Source organism: Anopheles nili, chromosome 3, assembly GCF_943737925.1.
Source record: "Anopheles nili chromosome 3, idAnoNiliSN_F5_01, whole genome shotgun sequence".
NCBI lineage: Eukaryota > Metazoa > Arthropoda > Insecta > Diptera > Culicidae > Anopheles > Anopheles nili.
The window spans coordinates 48,665,403-48,686,572 of NC_071292.1; the positions used below are offsets into that span (position 1 = coordinate 48,665,403).

The 21,170-nt window shown below is 42.7% G+C and overlaps 4 protein-coding genes across 4 annotated transcripts; 1 reads left to right on the forward strand and 3 right to left on the reverse strand.

The window, feature by feature from the left end:
• Positions 1–1,869: 1,869 nt before the first annotated feature.
• Positions 1,870–5,640, reverse strand: LOC128723463 (cell division cycle protein 27 homolog). Its single transcript, XM_053817207.1, has 4 exons — positions 5,617–5,640; positions 5,396–5,471; positions 5,178–5,325; positions 1,870–5,109 (listed from the first exon to the last, which is right to left on the reverse strand). Exons 1-4 carry the CDS (start codon positions 5,638–5,640, stop codon positions 2,205–2,207), a joined length of 3,153 nt encoding a protein of 1,050 aa, XP_053673182.1. The 3' UTR covers positions 1,870–2,204.
• A 1,034-nt stretch (positions 5,641–6,674) lies between these two features.
• Positions 6,675–8,074, reverse strand: LOC128726539 (nuclear receptor coactivator 5). The gene is made up of 2 exons (XM_053820354.1): positions 7,587–8,074; positions 6,675–7,520 (listed from the first exon to the last, which is right to left on the reverse strand). The coding sequence occupies exons 1-2, from the start codon at positions 8,072–8,074 to the stop codon at positions 6,683–6,685; spliced, it is 1,326 nt and encodes a 441-aa protein (XP_053676329.1). The 3' UTR covers positions 6,675–6,682.
• Positions 8,075–8,535: 461 nt separating this feature from the next.
• LOC128724492 (serine/threonine-protein kinase pakF) lies at positions 8,536–13,968 on the forward strand. Its single transcript, XM_053818217.1, has 7 exons — positions 8,536–8,543; positions 8,799–9,008; positions 9,073–10,666; positions 10,744–10,804; positions 10,853–12,718; positions 12,791–12,946; positions 13,034–13,968. The coding sequence occupies exons 1-7, from the start codon at positions 8,536–8,538 to the stop codon at positions 13,966–13,968; spliced, it is 4,830 nt and encodes a 1,609-aa protein (XP_053674192.1).
• Positions 13,969–15,630: 1,662 nt separating this feature from the next.
• On the reverse strand, positions 15,631–19,360 carry LOC128726847 (oxysterol-binding protein-related protein 2). The gene is made up of 7 exons (XM_053820686.1): positions 19,311–19,360; positions 18,375–18,497; positions 18,077–18,290; positions 17,664–18,004; positions 17,365–17,590; positions 16,936–17,288; positions 15,631–16,844 (listed from the first exon to the last, which is right to left on the reverse strand). Exons 1-7 carry the CDS (start codon positions 19,358–19,360, stop codon positions 16,739–16,741), a joined length of 1,413 nt encoding a protein of 470 aa, XP_053676661.1. The 3' UTR covers positions 15,631–16,738.
• Positions 19,361–21,170: the final 1,810 nt, after the last annotated feature.

The following is a 21,170-nucleotide window of genomic DNA, read 5'->3' on the forward strand; positions in this document are numbered from 1 at the left end:
CGAGGCCGTACGGGACGCTTAAACGGTACACCAATGACGGTGAGAACCATGTCCACGTCGGAAACACGATGCACGCCCTGTGTACCGCGATAATACGCGGTCCCTGGAACATGCAGGTTTATGGTGCCGCGGTTAGCGGATGATCCGGTGGACTCACACGAGAGAGCGCTTCATTGATACACCCTCCCAGCGGTCACATATGCTGTGCTTTAGTCCCGTTTTCCGACTATTTCGGGGTGTTTGTTTGTATTCTCATGGCCTGCGGCTCATGGCTGATAAGCGGGCCAATGTATAAACGCTCACTTGTTGTTAGACATATCGGAATTCTGCCAGGGATGAACCGGTCGTTTACGTTGAAGGCCCAGGAGCTATGATGCTTGATTCGTTGGCCTGATAAGAGCAGCATTTAGTAGAAACTAAAGCCACTATACGGTGGGGTTAGTGCATTTAGTGGGCTGGTTATATATGGAATCGGTGAACAGGACCGTACGCCCATTTGCGTAAACTTGTTTATTTCATTTAGCCGTTAAAGTTTAAAATCCATGCTCAATTACCGTGTCTATCGGAGGTTCTTTTACCTGTTGAATCGAAGCATTCAAAACACTTCCATTAAGCTAACGTTCGGCTAGCAAATAATGCTTGCAAAGGAAACATTATCATCTGTGTTATGTCCTTTACCTGTTCCGTGAACGGTCAGTTGTCGGCATATAAACCCACCCCTGCCCTGTTTTTGGGTTTCTTATGAGAATTTGCGGCCGTGGGAATTGGTACCATTTTCGAGGTTGCTCTTCCGGTTGCTCTTTATTGCAGTACGTGCGGTTTCGCCTTTTCTCTGGGCGGTGTCGGTCTGCTCAATTGGCGACAGAAAGATCTTCGACAGGTTTAGCTAAGACCCTTTTGCGATGGCTCTAGGAATTTAAGCCACATCGCACCGTACCGTACCGATGCAACCTCAACTCAAACGGCAATAATGACTATGACCTTGCTTGACCTGAATCCTGTTTTGCTTGTTCAATCTCATCTCGCTCGAAAAAGGAAAAAAAAACCTACCCACTTTGGCACCAATTGACTACAACCTTTTAGCCCTTCGGTTTTAGTCTCTTCTTACCTTTGCAATGCTCTTATGGCACCTTGCTGTTGGGTTTTTTTTTATTATTTTCTTCTCATACCTTTTAACACTCACCTGTGTCTCGTTCGTTCCAGTTTGGTGCACACGTGCAAACCATAAAACCTTCCGTTACCGGTGCGTTTCAGTTTGCCTCTTCCTTTAAGTTCTTTCTTTCTTGCGCTGGGGTAAAGCATGCCCGGAGCAAACTTTCATCCGTTGCATGGGGAACCTTTTCAGGTGTTCATAACCACCGAACATAAATATGCTTCCTTGAGTTTAAAAGGATGACTATGCCCTATGGCATATGTGTTTTAAACGAAAACGTTTTTCGAAATATGCGTGATGTTTGAAAATGGTTATTTATGTGACGTATTATTAGGAAACTAACAGCAAATAAGGACAAAATATTCAATTGAAAATTTATAGAGGGAAAAAGTGAAGTATTTAACATCTATGATAACAATCGGCTGTTGGCAATATTTGACGACACGGTTAGCAACGTTGGAACGTTAAAAAAATGCTATTTTTTAATTTTCTGCTTAGCAACTGTATATATCATTCGTAACGGATGTGAATTTTTTACGGATGATTTAAAAGACAGTACAATTTGAAGAAAAATCAACTATTTTCTTTGACTACATGTCATGAGAATATTCCCACCAATCATTTTGTGATCAAATATACACAATATTGCCTATTGTTTCTCTCGTGGTGTCATCATAACCTGCTGATAAGCCAAAGCATTTTGGGGGTTTTGCTTCCTGCTATTTATTTTTTTTTATTTTGGTGGGTTTCCATAAAATGATTTAGCAATAAACTGCTACTTAGGCGTAACTGGAATAACAAAAAGACGCAAAAACGAATAATTCTTATACGTGATTAGCTGAACCATAGGGTACTTAGAAACACAGCTTCTGAGATAGGTAGAGAAGAGAAAAAAAACATATGGAGAAAAGCTATAGAACAAATAGGAAAATGTGTCATTCCTCACGAATATTATTCTACGTTTGATCACACGCATGTTTGGGGGGCGGCAGCTTTAGCATGACTGACTGCGTTTTGAAAGGCGGCTCTTCTATACGACGTTATTTTTCCTCTAGTAGCTGTCACTGTCGTAAAAATTGTTTGCTGTTATATCTAGCGACTCATTTCGCATGCTTGCTGCCGCGGTAGAGTCGGCACCAAGAAGATGACCTAAACCTAGTGCATAGTCGGGGTCAATACTACTGCTGCCGCCAGCTTCCGGGTCGGTATGCTCTACTGAAACGATTTTGTCGTCAATCTCATCACTATCACCCGGCACCGCTGGCAGACCGTCAGCAGACCCCCCAACGGCCTCGGCAACGGTGTCACCAGTTCTGCTCAACTCTGAGGCGGCCCCCTCAGCGCGACTATTGCCATCACCTTCCTGCGTTCGAATGATTGAGTCGAAATTATCCTTAATCTGGTTGTTGGCGCCCTTCGAACCAAGATCGGTGGCCCAGCTGAGATGCATCAGCGCCAGATCGACATTGCCTAGCTTTTTGTGAATTTTGCCCATCAAATAGTAGACCATCGCTTCCTTTGGTACGATTTGCTTCAGCTCTTCTAGCTCTTTGAGTGCCTCGTGGTGCCGCCCCATCATAAAGAACATCGAGCCGCGCTGGAACTTGCACTGAGGATTCTTCGGATCCAGGGCGATAGCCGCATTTAACGTGCGTATGGCTTGGTCGGTCTTGCGCAGGAAGAATTGCATCACGGCTATGTGCACCATGATGACGGAGTTGCGTGGATTGATCTGCAACGCTCGCCGGTAGTGCAGCTCAGCTAGTTCGTGGCGTTCCTGCTTGCAGAATACTGTTCCGATGCCGAACCACGCATTATAGTGCCGGGCGTCGTGCAATACAGCCAACCGGTACATGGAGAGCGCCTTATCGAGCTCTTCCGTCATTACCAGTTCGTGACCGAGCAGCGCGTAACTGTAGGCAAAATCTTCCTCGACTTGTATTGCACGGAAAAAAAATTTGATCGCCGTTTCGTGCTCCTTGTGGGCGGAGAAACAATTGCCTGCCACACACCACGTGATGGCGGATGTTTTATCCTGTGCCATCAGATCCTGCGCGAGCGAGGATAACACGACATCCTTCTGCAGATGCCACAGATCCGTACTGTAGATCTCCATGTACTGTAGCCGGTTCGGTTCGCGTTCGTGAATGTCGTGGAATATTTGTACGGCCGACTCGTAATCGCGCATCTCGTGGTAGGCCAGAGCTATCATACTTTTGACCCAGCTGCTTTCGTAGTGATGCAACGGAACATTCGAAAAGTGCTCTATAGCCTTCTCGCATTCGTAGTTCTGTAATCGCAGATACCCGTGGCCTAGTTCTCGTAACAGCGTCATCAGTCCGTCGGCACTTTGCTTCTTTAGCTGCAACACTTGCTGGGCCATCTTTTGCGCGCTGTTGATGGTGTTATTTAGAATGACTTTTTCGTTTAACAACGGTACGGCTGTGCTGTCGTTGACAGTGGAAGTAATAGTTTCAATTTTCTCCTTCACCGGGGCGTCTCCTCCCGGCCCACACACGGACACCGATTTCCGATTCTCGGGAACGTTTTCCAACAGCGTGGTGACGCCACTGTTAATTGTCTTTGAAATACTTCGTTGCTTAGCTCTTCTAGGAGGCGACCGCGGGGCAACAAATTTGTTATTCAACTGAGGGCTTTTGGCGTTCTCTTTCACAGAGTTACTGTTGCTAAACAGGCGTGAGCTACGCCGAACGTTTTGGCCCTGCTGGAGCGCTCCCCCGGTTGTGTTAGTTGCGCGGGGTGTAGGAGTCATTTGGTTTCCGGTTTGGCTGAACACGCTTGGTGGCTTCGTGTTCGTGCTCTGCTGCTGCAGCAGCTGGATTGTGGCCGCCTGCTGTGGATGATGTGGCGAGTCGTGCTTGCGATTGATGATGTTACCCATGGTTCCCAAATTATTGTGATGATGGCGACGCATTTTCTTATTGCTACTTAACAGCGTAATCTTCCGGTTGGGAGCGGCATGCTGCTGATCACCACTTATCACACCAATGTCACCCAGCATACCGGTTCCTTGTTGGGGAGTTTGCTGCATGCCAGCAGCGTATTGCAAAAACTGTGATCCTTGATGCTGCTGTATGAGCGCAGATGATCCAGTCTGTCCTACAGGTGTCGTTCCCAAGGACCCCGCCAACTGAGGTGATGGTGTCATAACAAACGCTATTGGTTCGGTTGGGGTGTTCACGAGCGGCAGCACACCGAAGCTAGGAGTCGACGGACTCATCGCCGAAAGATACTTGAACTGCGGCTGCGGCTTACGGAATGGTGTATTGTTATCCGAAAAAATGTGCGTAGGCGTTTGGTCGTCCACGCTGAGATTCCCTCCACCGACGCGCATCGATGCAACGGAACTGTTGAGGTACGAGGCATTAGTATTGTTCTGTTGATGTGGAACGTACGGCGCATTTCCTCCTAATCCTCCTCCCAATCCCGACGGAATCACCCCATGAGGGAGCTGTTTGTGGGGTGTGTTGAGGTTTTGCATAAAGCATTGATCAACCGGAGTACAGGGATTTTCCATACTTGTACCGATCAGCTGGTCCGAGGAGCAAGTATCATTTGCCCCAACGGGAGGATCTGATAGTGGGGCAACACCGTTATACATAACATTGCCACCAAACCACACGATCGAATTATAATGGTGGGCCTGGCTGGTTTGGAATACGTCGGTACTGGTGAGCTGCTGGAATACACTATCCGGATCAGGTTTTTCTCCACGGTTGCATAAATCAGCAAATGACTGCCACAGAAAGGGATTTAACTTGATGGCCTTCCTACTGGCGTCGTTTGCAAGCTTAGCTCGTTCAGTCTTTTGGCAAATTTTTGAAGCCAATTCCAGCGCGAAGCAAGCAATATCGCCAAACTCCTTCACGATCTCATCCAAATGCTTTTGCCTGAGGTGATCCTCGTTTATCAGTGCATTTTCCGCTTCCGAGTATCTGGTGAATAACAATGGAATCGATATTATTAGACAGCGAGTGGGTTTAAGCGATCGATCAAAGCTTACTTTTTCAAATCAAAGGCGCATTTTGATAGCAGAAAACGGCACTGAGTAGAACGGACACTCTTTTTGGACAGTAACCAGTGCGCTAGATGCTTTTGTCCTGAACGATAGTAGCAGGTAGCTAATAAAAAAGTAATTTCTTCGGATTCCACTGAAATATAAATCATACAAACGCGTAAGGCACATCAAATAGACTTAGCTATACTAGCAATTTCTCTCACCCTCTGCATAAAGTCTCTCCGCAAGGAAAATAGCGTCCTGATAGTGGTAATGATTTAGGCAGTGCCATATCGCGGCCTGTGAAGAAAGCAGGATATAAAATAGATCATTATTGGTGGCATTTTTGTGGTAGTTCTATGTGAAGTAAGAACCAAATGTTTCTTATTGCCTCGCATGTAACAAAGTGGCTGAGTCCATGACGAGTGGGGGTTTCATACGTTACCTGCACGGGTTCTTGTACAATCATCACAATCTGCTTGCGTTTCGGTAGCTCGATTTAAGTTGCAAATGGCTGGAGGACCGAAGTGCGTATGATTATCACACACTCAGCTTCTTTGGTTTCAAGCCTATCTCATAAATCCCAATGCAAAAACAGCTGTACCGTCAGCACGTTCACTACGCCCAATTTTTCTTCCGGAACATTGCCTTTAAATTGTGTCGCGACTGTCGACCTTCCTTTGCGTATTTCTTGTTTTTCTGCTCCAAGAATCCTTAGCTCGACCGATTGTCTGTAAATATTTAATGATTGCATCAGGAATACAAAGGCTACATTCGTTGTTACAAGTAAACAGAAAAATGCATTACTGGACGTGCTTGACTGTTAGGTGTGTAGCCTGACCACCACCAATTGTGTGAATTTCAAGTGTTATTGGTTAACTATTTCTTGTTTATCGAATGTTACTTCACTGAGTTTTTTCTTTACAAAACTTTTCAATCAATGTTTTTTCTTCTTGTTGTTCTTGGTTATTGCTGCGTTTTCGCTTGTTAACATCAGACGACAAGCTTACCCCAGAGTCGAACGCTATTTTTCCAGGATGACCATGGCTGATCAGCAGGCACACTCACAGTATCATTAAACTTCGGTGCACTGATTCTTCTGATAGAATACGCTGTAAGTATCTTTATTTACATTGGTTTGCGATTTCTACCATGAACCTTTAACTTTTTCACTAAAGAAGTAAAACCCACTCCAATCGCTTGCTTTGATGCTAACTGTCAGTTGTAAGCGCTCTACGTTTAAGATATATCGTTGAATGACACAAAACGGCATTTGGCGCTGACAGCGCATCAAACCGCTGTATTGCTGAACTCCCGTGTGTAGCAACAAATGAAAGTTTACTTAATTCTGGCTATCGGTTTATTCGGTAAGGAAAATAAGTAAGAATTTTCAATTAATTTACTGGTAATCGAAATTTGTAGATGCAAAACGATATTTTACAATCCATATATTTAGCCTATATTTCGATGCCATCAAATCAAGCTTATAAGAACGTTTCTTAGACCGTTGTTTAGATTTTATACCCTATGTTAACGTTAGAAAATAGTTGATTCTGCAACAACGAATCCAATGCGCGCTGAACTTTTGGGTCATGCAGAAGAAATGAAGTTGGCAAATGACTGTTATCCAACTTATTTTCATTATTTGCGCTACTGTCGTATCCAGTGCTAGCTTTCACAATACCTATGATGGAAGGTTTGTTCATGATGTCGAGAATTTTCTTCTGAAGTTCTTTCTCTGATTCTTGCTTAGTTTTGGGCACAGCAACATTAGGAATAACATTTGGCGGAATCAACGAGCTTGCAGTATTAGTATCCACGTCGTCTCCCAACTCAAGACGTATTTGCAGTTCTTTTCGTTCAGTTAAATACTTTATAAGCCGCTCGTACTGCAGAACTGTTAATGAACGATTCGCAGCCAATGAATTGATCATATTCTGTATAGCTTCCGGATGTTTATCTTGTTCGATTGGCTCACTGCCATGTAATTGATGAGCAGGTTGTGCTTGCGCTGGCTGAGGTGGAGCTGCTGAGCCTATTCGATGGTAAACGGAGGCAGCGCTAAGTGATGCAATTTCTTTTCTTTTTTTTTCGTTGAAATTTGTTACTATGAAATTTATGGCATCATCTGTAGGCATATTGCGGTGCTCTGCCGGAATACCGTACAATACGTTAACGGTAATACTGTTGCGTTCTTGATTTTCAGGAGTGATAACGATGCAATAGAATGTTCCCTGTGAAGCTCTATTTGCTAGAACTTTACCGATGGCCACATCATTGTTTGGAAACAGCAGATCGACACTTAGACCTGCTCGTTTCAGCCGTGTCTCAATGCTCTCTGCATATGGCCTGTAATACAAACGAAAAACATTAACGCCAAATAGTTTAAGGTATTGGGTATACGTTGATGCCTACGTAAGCTCCTTGGAAACGACTATTATTTCACAATCATTGCTTTCAACTCCTCGATGCGGGGCTTGTCCAATAGGAGTTTCCGGGTAGATGCTGCTTAAACTAGCAACACTATATTGCTGTGCATGATGATATGCTCGATTGATTGAATGAACACCATCAACAGGAGAACGTTCACGGACTATGCCCGGAATGGTAGCAGAAGAGTTTGCTGTTGTGCTTCCTCGGGGAAGCAGTCCTTTCTTTGCTCTGTTATCATTTGCAACTTTTACCATTAATTTACGGCCATTGAACATTTTTCCATTCATTACGTTGATCGCATCTTGTGCAGCTGTTGCATCGTGGAATTGTATGAACCCAAATCCCCGAAGCAATGTTAGATCCTGATAGGGTTGGAAGTCTTTGAAAAGTTCCTCAAATTCTTCCAATTTCGTTTGATCACCCAAACCACCGACGTACACTCTTGAATTGATCGGTGGAATATTCGGCATCATGTTCGAACCTAAGAATACTTTATCAATTAAGTAAATTTATACAGCACGATAACCCGTATCTAAATATCAGTTTTAGTATGCTGCAAATATTTTCACCGAGAGCTTCCGAGAGCGATTGAGATCTTTACCGTAAACAAACTATTGTCATGTTGACATAAGCACAATTTGACAATCTACGATTCAACGGTGATAGCTAAATGAATTTTGGCGCAAAAACTTGCTTGTAGCCAGCGCTCTTATCAAAATAGTAGTCGGCTGTGTAAAGAGTAATCCTATTTTAATCATTTTTGTTGTATTTTATTTAAAGTAACAAAGTTTATATTTTGCTGTACATATAGGAACTTTATGCCGTAATTATTATACTTCAGTAGATCGTGCTTATCAACAGTGGGGCTGTGAATTGGCATTTACATTAACATCATTCATCATAATCATTTTTTTCTGTTAACATCTTTAAAATGGAAAGGTAAGAAGTTGTTCTATAACGCCTTCTATCGAATGCAAAGCACAAAAGTGCCTTCAACATGTGCATGCGCATTAGAGTATTACTATATATCCTATCGATTTCCGATCCAACATCAACTGTCATTGCGTTCTTGTACGGTTGGTGTTAGGAAGGTTTTCCACACGTACTGAGCGGAAATGTTAACAAAGCAAATTTGTCACAAAAAGAGTGTAAACAGATAGGTCAATAGTTGTTTATTCACCTTTCTTATTCCAGTATTCAAGCCAGCAGCAACAGAAAAGATGTTGAGCGTCACAAATCCCCAAAAGTTAGCTCGGAAACGAAGCAACGCTTAAATGTTAATTGTTGTACTACCAGCAAAAAGAAAGCACTTTTTCGTCGGTGCCGTCCAAGGGATGGTTATCCTCAAGCGAAATCATCCCAGCTTAAACCATACAATGCATTTACACCATTAAATGAGCTAGGGTAAGCAATCACTTTACATGATTAGTGTACTGTTCAGCCTTAGTAATGCTTTTTATTTTTACAGTCAAACGTCTATTATTGTTCCTGGAGTAAACAACGGATTTTGTAATTCTTTCGAAGCAAACCAAAGCTATCCAAGCGTAGGTATCCGAAGAAGGTATCTTCGACTAGTGCAAAATCAGATCAACACAATTGTGTCCCCGATATTGCTTTCTTGCGATTCAACAACCAACATGGATCGGGTTCGCGTTGACGGCTCAAATGGTGTACGCTTTACAGCTTTCCGTCCGAAAGGTGGATGCTATCCGCCGCAAGCGGGTTCAGCAGCGCTACAATACAACACCTCCTTCGTTGCATCCACTTCTGAATCGATCGGTAGACTTCCAAAGAGCGACATTAATCCTAACAAAGCCGTCTTTACAATAGATTCAAAAACATCGCGTATACTAATCGTAAATCGTAATGCCTGCGAGCTACTGGGGTACAATTCGAAGGAGCTGTGCGGAATGGAGTTCACTAGTTTGTTGCTGAGCAAGAACAAAATGCACGTGTCTGCTTTAGCGGAAGGTCAGCTTAACAGTGAGGATGGAACGGTGATAATACTAAGTGGAAAAGTGGTGGAGCTTGGCACAAAACATGCGGACAAAAGTGTCGCCGTTTCGCTGTGGGTTAGACAGATCGATAACGAAGGCAAACGGTGCCTAGCTGTGGCCGAACCTGTAGAAAGGAGGGTTGCGCAATTGCTTTTAGATCAAAATGGATGCATCATCTCTGGTGATAATGAAGCCTTGATGCTCTTTCAACTGGATTCGGTAGACAAGTTCATCGGGATGGACGTAACACTGCTAATACCCGCCATCCAGTTGCCAGATACGGCCGACAGTAGTCACCTGATCGCCAAGCATATCAGAAAACAAAAGGCTACTGGCAAAACACAGGATGGAGTTTCGTTTCCGTTATGCCTCCTGATCTCACATCATGAAACCGGAACCGGGACCACTGATACCACTGACAGTGGCTTGTCGAATCCAAACGCACTGTTGTACATGGTGACGATTTGGGTTTACACAAATTTATCTGGTCTATTGGTTATCGATGAAAATTCCGTGATAGAATCGTGCAATCATCATTTCTCGATGCTGATGTTTGGCATTCCCCAAAGCAAAACGATAGGAGAGCACATCACTAAGTTGATACCCAACTTTGGGCAAGAAAGCGATTGCTTCACGAGAAGCCGCAATGCAACGCTTTCCTCGCTAGACAACGATGAGTCTGAAACAGAGACAGACCACGTGGAGCTGGAGAACAACAAGGATGGAAACTTCTTGCCAAATTCATTGAACGATAGCAAACATGAAGCCCCTTGTGGTCCGATTAGTCCTGCAAAGGAACCACGCCAAGTTTGTCTTGATTTTACTAACGCCTCGCACAGTGGCAAACGCTCCTACAACAATTCGGTGGCGGGTGCTGGTAAATTGCCACTTCCAGCTGTTTCGGTTACAGAAGATTCAAGTGCACTCGATATGAGATGTGTGAACAGTACAACGGGCAAGGCTTCTGAAGTAAAGGCCGAAAGCACATATTATGCAGAGGACAATAGCGAAAATAATCGAAATTATGCCAATGTAACAAATTCGCAAAACAGTCATGCCTTAAAGGTACGTGCGTGGAACATTTCATTGAGCGTTAATTTTTTTTGGTGAGAATAATAATTAATATTGATTGTTTATTTTAGCCCGGTACTTCAACATTACCAGCAACAGCGCTACCGGTTGATGTATTAACTAGTTCGGCTAGTAGGTCAACAGTAGTATCAACAGCAGCGGAAGTACAAACAACTATAGCTTCAACAACAACACCATCAGCAGCAGGAGACGTCGATAGGGAAACGGTTAACAAGTCGTCTGTATGCCACGTCTTGGCCTCAGAGGACAATTCAAATGTGAATGAATGTGATTTGCTAACGCCTGTTAACGAAAATTCTTTGTGTATGAATTTGTTAAATTCAAAAAACATCACCATCAACGAAAACAAAAGTTCACTGTACACTTCGGAAGATATAAATTTGGCACTGCTTAAAGATAGTACACCGGCCAGTGCGCCACCTGTTATGGTAACACCACGATATGTGAAACCGTTCGAGCTTTCCAAAGCAGGAGGAACGATTGTTACTTCCACTCCTGCTGATCAGCACAAACGCCATTCAGCCGGTGGCGGTGGTATTAACGATGCATTTGGGCAAAGATCCGGCAACTCTGCCAAACGAATATCGTACGCTGATGGCAAGTACAGAGGAGAAGCCATTCATCATGATGGTAACGTGATAGATATTATTTATACCATCTCGAGTCAGATGCTACCATGCGGTCGGAGGGTGTATTGTATTTGGATTTGTCGAGATCCGGAGTCGTCCTTCAACGTTTTGGAAGATGCAAATGTTACGCTTACCTTCAACAGCATCACTAGCACGATCGATAACTCGATGGGACATGCTGGCAAGAGTACTACGGCGGCGGCAACAACGGTGAATGCTAGCGGCGGTCAGAGTCGGCCAAATTCGGTATCTCTGGTATCGCAATGCGAGGAAGAGCAGGTATTTGGGGAATATAACAAGCACTACACAACCATTAAGCAAATAGGCAAAGGCGCATACGGTTATGTGAAGCTTAGCTACCGCAACTCGGACCGACTGCTTGTGATATCGAAGTTCATTTTGAAGGAAAAGCTTTGCTCCAATTTTATGATCACCACTGATGCCGATAAAAAGGATATTCCTATGGAGATTTATTTGTTGACGCACGTGCAACATCGCAACATCGTGACCGTGTTTGACGTGTTTGAGAATGAAAAGTTTTTCCAACTCGTCATGGAAGTGCACGGCTCGGGAATGGATCTGTTCGAGTTCATTGACCGTCGGCCGGCTTTAACGGAAAAGCTGGGATGTTATATATTCCGCCAGATTGCCAATGCTGTTGATTACCTGCACTCGCTAAATATTCTGCACCGCGACATCAAGGATGAAAACATTATCATAGATCAGCATTTTCACGTGAAACTGATCGACTTTGGTTCGGCCACCTTCATGCAGGAGGGCAAACTGTTCTCTACGTTCTACGGTACGACGGAATATTGCAGCCCCGAGGTGCTGGCAGGAAATAAGTACGCTGGACCTGAGCTAGAAATGTGGTCCCTAGGAGTGACGTTGTACGTGCTGATGTTTTTCGAGAACCCATTTCTAGACATCGAAGAAACATTAAAGTCGGAGCTAATCATACCACAGGAGATAAGTCCGGAATTGGAGTACGTCCTGTTTGCGCTGCTCGATAAGAACCCGAAAACACGAATCTCTATGAAAGCGTTGATTGGGACTGAATGGTTGATGCAGGATATCAATCCATTAGCGTTTAACTTTGCCCAAATAGTGCCCTGTGAAACGTACGAAGTAAATCCTGAAAAGTACTACAACGGGCAGATTTACTCTAGTCAAACTGGCCTTTCAACATCGCCTCACAGCTTATCGCTGGTGGACGACGATGAAGACGACGACGACGACGAAGATGACGGTTGCGATGAAGATGATGAGCCTAATGATGATGATGATGAGGTTAATATTGATGATTCTTTCATCGATCCGGAGGAACTACAGGAAGACAACTTTATGCGCTGTCCATTGTCAAACGAAGAGGAAAATAACCTGGATAGATCTTGTGGTAGGCAAACAAAATCATTTTAAGCTGAAGGATTTGTTTAAATATGCAATAATTTTATTTTCAAAATTACAGATGAATGCAATGTTCGGGAACTTCATATCGCCAATAGTATATCTTTGCAAGGCAACAACAGCCTCAAGATGCAGCCTCACACTGACACGCTAAAATCTTCCTTGTCACGTGTTAAGCAGAGCGGTTTAGCTGAAGACTCGTTGGCAGCAGACTCAGGTAAATCATCTGTTTGCTTCATGTACGATGATCAATCTGTCCCCGTCGCTGTGTCGTGCTGTGTTACTAAACCCGTTTTTTCCATAGTTAATACTCCTCCGCTGGTTTGCGCTGCAGGAGGTGGTGGTGAGATAACGAAGCTCATTTCCGCCGCCGCCGCCGGAAACAGTAGCAGCGTTGTTGTGTGTGGTCACGATACTGTGTACATGTCCAGTGTGTTAGATTGTAACGAGCGTATTCCTAACAATATGTCCTTATCGGCGACTATGCAATGCAATGCAATGACAACATCACTATCGTCGTCGATGCACACAAATAGCAACGAAGATACTATCAAGCAGCAACCGCCTAAACCCTGCAATCCCATGCAATGCATGCATGACTCTAGTTGTTGTACGACACCTTCTCTTGCACTACCGGCTTGTTCGATACTGATGTGCACCATGGTGCCACCATACTCGATACTCAACAGTGGCGACAGCTGCTGCAGTAGCATTACTAACATGAGCAGCTGTTGTAGCTTGGAGGAACATCAGCTACCGAACTACCACCATTGTCAGGATGATAGCACAAGTAGCACGAGTGCTGCTGCTGAAACGCCCACAAATGAAACGCCGGAGTTGGGCCAAGCACAAGCATTTTTCACGAAACCTTCATCCATCAAGAAACACACATTCGATGAAGCAACTTCAAACTTGTTGCTGTTGGACACGCGACATTATGCGGCGTCGTCGTCTTCCACCAGTCCTTGCAGCTCTCTTACGTCCTCTAAATCGGAGAACAACATTTTCGATGGACATTTTGCCACGTTCAGCTCCATATATGACGTTGTCAGCATGGATAACGTGACCGATGCGGCGAGTGTGACTGCCCCGGAGCTGTCGGATATACTCCCGTTTCATGGCTGTGCCATTGACGATCTTTCGCGGCCACCTCCACCGCTTTCGCTTCCCGTAGCGTTGAAAGGTAGCGTTAACAATGGAGAACTTGTGCCGCCCCGCTGGCGAGTGGAGAAAAAATAGTCTGAATAATTAATCTAAAAGCCACCATTCGGCTCCCATTGCATTGGAGGCGGCTTGGTGGGACTTTTATTACTTTTTTAAAGCGCTAAAGTTTATACTCGTGTCTGCAAATTCTTTGCGCGCCCCCCTCCCAAAAATCTGTGATCCTTTTTTTAAATGAGACAGCGAACGCATGTGCAATGAATTATAGTTTCGTCAAGACAAACGTTAGCGAACGCAATTTTGAGCAATTTTTTACTACACATTAATTAGCATTATTAAGCGTTTTACAGCTGGCAATGCAAGATAATTATTTCCTACAAATTAGGCGACTTTTGCTTTAAAAAATACGGCACAATAAGCTAACTTGTCGCAACGTTATGATTCTATAGTGGGATAGAATGTAATTATGAATACCAAAGCTAAATAGTTGTAAAGAAAACTACTCAAAATCACACTCACACACAAGTGAATAGCAGCACACGCAATGCATTAATAAGTGGAGGTGTGTAGAACTACTACTGCTACTTTGCACTGTTGCACAAGCTCTTGCTGTTGTGTACAAAGCTTCACAAAGTAAAAACGATTAATGGGAAGGACAAATATTACAAGAGAACAATTACCTGCAGATTCAACAAACACTTTGAGTACTGTGTAAGTGTGTCAATTTGCAACTTTCGTTAACCTTTTGTTTTGTTCCAAATAGTAGCATTTCTCGTGGTATTACTCTACTTCGATGATGTACGATTGTCCGATTGACTGTAGCATATTAACAGATATAGTTATGATTCCTTGTTCAGTTTATATCCGTTATCGTTCTTTGTTCGGCTACATTATGGCCGTCGACCGCTGGTTCGTTTAAATGCTGTTATAAACAAGCATAGTTTATTTTAGTTGTCAACGCAGATCTTTGGACTAAACTGCACCACTCAAGACATCTCGAGCTAGACAGTATTCATCATAAAACTGCGGTTGAAAACGTGTCAGCAAACTCCCCACCAGTACAAAAATGTTGTGTTGGAGCTATGGCCGACACCCAAAGCCAGACGAGTGTACGAGAAAATCATCGAATCGTCGCCACGTGCAACAGTAAATATGACACAGTTCAATCTCACCTTCCGCCAGTTTGTAAGAAATCTGCAATTAACGATGATTATGATTTGATGATCAATACTGAGTACGATAACGACTTATTCGAGGAAGACGTTGATTAACACTAAACCTGTTACTTTGCTTTAACTATCATAGGATCTCTAAAGTGCAATATTGTTTTTTTCATAGATAACAACGATTTGTTTGTAGCAAAGAAAAGTATCTGGATAATTCAAGTACGAATCGCACAGGATTACATTTACAAGCCAATTCGGAGTTTAGTATCTAGAAATCAATGATATAAGATACATTTGCAAATCTCGCGGTGTACATAGAGCAAACTAGCACAATTGCTAATAGCATTATAGAATCAAACAGGAATGTGACGTCAATAAAGGACAGTTTTTACATTATCATTTAGCACAGCGCTGGAAATACGAACGTTACATAGAAGAAAAAAAATTTATAATGTTGTTACAACACGATGAACAATTAATATTGTATTAAACTCTTGGAAAAAATGTTATTAAAATTGGGGCGAGTCTACACGTTGTAGCTAAAGGGAACAAAGCAGAACTTTATTTTGGTATTTTTGCGACACCTAAAACATCAACTTTGCATATCGAAATGATGCCCATCCGTTGGATATCGTAAAAAAGGATAAGAGTAAAGTAAGTAAAAGTTTTTTTTGTCGCTAGTAGTCACATTTGCTGTGCTTTTCCGTTTTATTCGCATGTGTTGCTCAAAGCAATGGTAGTTTACTGACAAAACCCACAGAATCAATTACCTCTTTCGGAATTTGTATGTAGTTCTGTAGCTATTATTTATAATTTATTCTAGTCGAGCAATCATGAGATTTTTCTATGTTCTTCAGCAACTATGTAGACTTTATTTGTCATGTATATTCAGTAACATTTCTCAATGTTATGGAAAGATAAATTTGCATTTCCAAGTATAGATACGCTCTGGGTAACGTTAGTTACAGTTTCGGGTTTTAGACACTTTAGCAAATTATCATGATGAATGAATTTCCTACAGGCTAGACACATCTGCTTGATATTTTACTTTTTTGTTCGTCTCTATAAAGCATTTACTGTCCAATATATGTTATGTAACGTTTTTTTGCTACACAATAACAGCTTTTGCTACACAGTCGCTATGCTGAAAAGATCTAGTGCATACATATTTGCATAGACTTTTTTTTATTTCCTGGCATTAATCTGTCATTAATTGACACAAAAATTGCCTTAAAACCTTTGGTTAAACTAACGCTTCATATTCAGTTACGGTAATTAACTTGTATACTTCTTAAGTTCTAAAATTATATTGTCTCAAGTGTTACCGTGTTGATTCACTAAAATATATCAAATAGTTGCACACACTGCTTTTGAGATGCAACTCATCTTTTGAAATTAGTAGACAGAAGGGGTTACACATGTGTATTTTGTGACGAAATGGTTTTTTTTTGCGTGGATACCATTTGGCATCCAAATCCTTACATTATCGCAAACTTTTGGAAAACTCATTTATTTTATAATTCGAATGGAGGCGGCAACATAAATACGAGATGTGACAACTGTATTATTTGTACGCTTTTGTGGTAGATCGAGATTGTGTTACTGGCCTGTTTTAATTTTTAAAAAGATACTCTTGGCTGGTATCCGCAGGCCATGGAGGTGGGCGGTATAGAAGAGAGCATTTAGAAAATATCCAGCTCTAGATTGTCATCGTTTCGGTCCCAATAACCGCCGGTATATATCCAATCCTCTTGCTTAGTGTGGGGGTTGACGTCCTGTTTGAACCATCTGTACCGTTAAATGCAAAGAATTGGAAGGATGCAGCGTTTAGAACAGGGAAATTATTTTATACAGCCAATCAGCTTGTACTGGAGCTTACCGGGGAAAAATGATGGTCAAATCATCTTGCGTCTTTTTGCTCTTTTTGCGATTTTCCCGCTGCTTTTCTTCCAGTCGCGTTTTCTCGGCGGCCGCCCCGTCCATGTCCCCCTGCTCCAGCTTCCGTATATCGGGCCGCAATCGGGAATCTGTCGGGCAAAGGGCTCGTGGCTGTTTCATGTGGTCCTCCAGCTGGTTTAGCGACATGGCAAAATTCGTAAACTGGTAGTACTCAGCCGTGTTGGCAGGGCGGGATTCGGCTTCCCACAGCGTGACCGAGTTTGGAATATCGATCGAGTACGTGGAGTCGCTTTTCGGGATGTCTCCTTCTGAGGGTTCCGGAGGATCGTCAGGCTGAAATTTTGAAATACAATCGAAACCGATCGCTCATACAACACATTGGAAAGAGAGTGGCTACTAATACGCTTACCTCCTGTATCGAGAGACTTTTAAAGGAGCTCATTTTCAAGCTGTTCAACTTGGAAAACACTTTCCGTGGCGTGTTTGCGGGTGATTCGTTGGGACTTTTGCTACGATCGTCGGCGTTGCGCTTAAATTTGTGACCATTTTCCTTCACGTAATCCTCGTAGGTAGCGTAGTCTGTGCATTTGATAAACTCCGTCCATTTTCCATAGAGAAAGTGAGTTTTACGTTTGCTGCAAAATGGCGATATGGCATTTTTGTCTTATGATCATTTAGTTCTTCGCAATAATAGTGTAATATATTTACTTTCTGTCGGTGATGTACCCCTCAACACGGTGCAAATCTTTGTTGTTCCACCCGGAGGGTTTAAAGTTGAGCGTAGCTTTCAACCCATGCTGGTGGCTTACAACTTCCATCATGCCGTACTGCTCGATCCACAATTTACCCACAATCACGTTGTGAACGCAGCAGTTAACGTTGCTCCAGGAGTACGCCTCCTTCAGCTTAGGAAACTCGACGGTGACGATTCCCTTTGGCTGTATCTCGACACTCTTGCCCCAAAATTTGAGCTTCGGGTGAATCGAACCGTGGAATCGAAAGCTCTCCGAGTCGGCATTGAACGCCGAAATGGGAGGATGATGTGAAACCTTGTGAGAAACAAACAACATAATTGGTTTGTTGTTTCGGGTTTCAGCTTGCGCCCTCCACTTGTTACCAACCTGTTCACAAATGATTCGAAATTCAGGACGAATTAGCTCGTACGTTTCACCAAGCAGAGGGTTGAAAGGCTTCCCAAGCCGCTCCCAGTTCGATGCCAGCGCAGAAACGGCAAATGCCGACACGTACTTCAGGCGCTCCAGCGGAGTCGTTTGCTCTGAGGCCACACGCAGGAGCTTTGCATACTCCATGTACTCGGCCATGCGCTGCAGAAAACTGTTGTGAGAAAAAACAAATTAATAAATATTTATCGTTTGCGATCCTGGAAGCACCCATACTCGTAAGAGTTCCGATCCATACCTGAGCGGTTCGTTAAACACAACCGGCATCGTGATTTTGCTCAGCTCCTTTCCGATACAATTTTTCAGCACTGACCAAATGTTGAAATCATTTCGCGAAAACATAGGAACTGGAAGAGACACTCTGAAAGTACATTGGAGCGGTATTAAGCCGTAGTAAACCTAAATATCCCCGAGCAACCCTGGTTTTGGGTTGGGTGTTTAAGAATGTGTTTTACAGTGCGACGTGTATCGAGAATGCAATTATGAGAAAGAGGATAAACCATCACAACACCCCCGCCAGCTGTGTAGGTGTTGTATGAAGCAAACACAGTGACTTTCATCGAATGATTATTAGTACATGTAAATTGAATTGCATCCAAGGTGAGGCGTTCTGTTGGGCCGTTTTTTTTCAAGCTCGTATAGCAAACACACAGAGATAGTGTACAATACGGAGGAATACACAAAAAACAAGACAGTAAATTCATGTTTTCAGGCTAATTACACACATAATTTAAAAAGAAACACAAAACACCAGTAGTACAGAAAATACAAGAGAGTACATAGAAACGTTTGGGAAGGGTTTGTTGAATTTTTAAGCTCGATACATCAACGCGGGAGCGGAGGGTCCGTGTCCGAAGGAATGATGCATTTTAGATGGACTGATGAAATGGGGGATTGGTGTAAATGTTCAAAATTAGGGGTACAACTCAGATGAAACTCGTGAAGCGTGCTCATTCTTCGGTGTCTGTGTATGTGTGTATAAAATTCTGTTCTGCAGGATTCATCAACACGTTGGTCAACATTTTCACTATCGGTAGGCTTGTACTATTAACAGTGGGGGGATAAGTTTCGAGGACATTGTGTAGATATATAGCTGATGCTGCTTTATTGATTGCAAACTAGTCAAAAAAACGGTACATAACAAGCAATTGCTATATCATTACGTCATATTTACCTGAGATTGTCACACTGGCCATTCTTTTCATTTACCATTCCCTCTGCCATTATTAGCCGAGCGATATTTTCTTCGCAGTTATGAATGGATTCAAAAGACGAGAAAAAAATTGGCAAAATGTTTCGACCAATGTGCTCAAAATCGGAACAATTGGCAACGCTCCTTTTGGCTGCTTGCTACTATCAATTTGGCTGCGCTTGAATGGCTTAACAATCTGTTTAGTATACTTTGAGCTTTTGAGCTCCAATGATCCTTCCAGTCGTTTTAGTCCAAATCACGCTTTAATTTCACCACTATTGGGTCCATGCAAACTAAAACAAAAAGTAAGTCATGTTATTTGTTCAAAATGTACCCCCGAACTTGATATTTTTTAATGTCGATTTTTTTTATTTGCAAATGGTTAACATCTATATATATATGTGTATTGGCAACTCATTCTAATCTAACGATTGCGTTTAAAATTTGCACTCTCTCTCTCTCTCTCTGGCCACATATCAGCTTTAGCTCAAGTTTGGTCGTTTCTTGGCATTGGTGAAAAAAATGTAGCATTTTCTTTAAGATACATTCAACACAAGTTACGACGCTAAACACACACGCCAGATAATCGAAATCATCTGCTGCCCTTACATGCACAGGAGGATACTCTGCTACACATTACACAACAAAATATTAGCTATCAACCTTGACCTTTTTCTGCAGCGCTTCTATGCTAGCATGTTGCATCGTATTGCCATCAACGATGTGTTTTATGTGCGAAAAAGGCTTCTGCGTGGGTGCGCATATACACATACATAACACCTGTATGGACTCGCTCGCATGGGGTCATATGGATCGCCTTCCATTTTCATCAATAATAGGACACATAAAAACATGATACAGTCAGCATAATACACGAAAAAGGAACTCAACACAGGAAGCAAAGATGGAAAGGGAAACATAATAAGCGACAACGAATTATGGTAGAGAACAAACAGAGAGATATGATATGAAGAGAGGGAGGTCGATGCGATGCGATTCAGTAGGCTATGGATTGCTACCTATTGCAGGTGCGGTGGGATCGCGAAACATAGTTGCCATCGATTTCCGTGCTGCTAGTGTTTTCAATGAAAGCATTTGAATATATTGACGAGGGTATAAAAAAGGCTCCAAACCAAAGTACTACAGTACACAGTTCCCTCGCAAAGCTGGTATCACTTGGTCACAAATGGAGAAGATAAGTAACATGAGTATTAGCGTACTATTCAGGCAGCATGGTACTCTCTCTTGGCTGGGTGGTCATATATTTGCATTTTTATTCTACATTCTTGCACATTTCAAACAAACTCAGCTTTAGTCTATTATGTTGCATGTGCTCTAAGTAACTAAATATATTTCCTTCTAAAAACAGCGCTACACTATCAATGATGTAGTAGCGCTGCTTGGCCATACTGATATCATCATCCTCGATTAATATAAAACACCTTTCACTGACTGCACCGAAATGTTTCGATAAGTATGTGCAGTGTTTTGCTCTGTACTGGGACAACAAAACTCAAACACACAGCTAACCTTTCTCACATCCTCAGCGATGGTAGAGCACTATATAGCACAAATGGAAAACATCTTATTTTTTTTTTCGTAGAGAAAGGATAGGCTGCGCGCAAGCGCATTGGAAAACCACTTGCGAATCTTGCATTTCCATTGAGAAAACAAGTGGGCTGGTGATTCGCTCGGTAATTTCACGCCCAACGAAACCAAACCCAATTTTTTAAATCATTTGACAACGATCCGATAGCAATCGACTATGTTAAACACACTCTCTTTCTATCTACGAATTGGATGAGGAAACTGACTTTTATGAGTTAGAACGATGAAGAATGA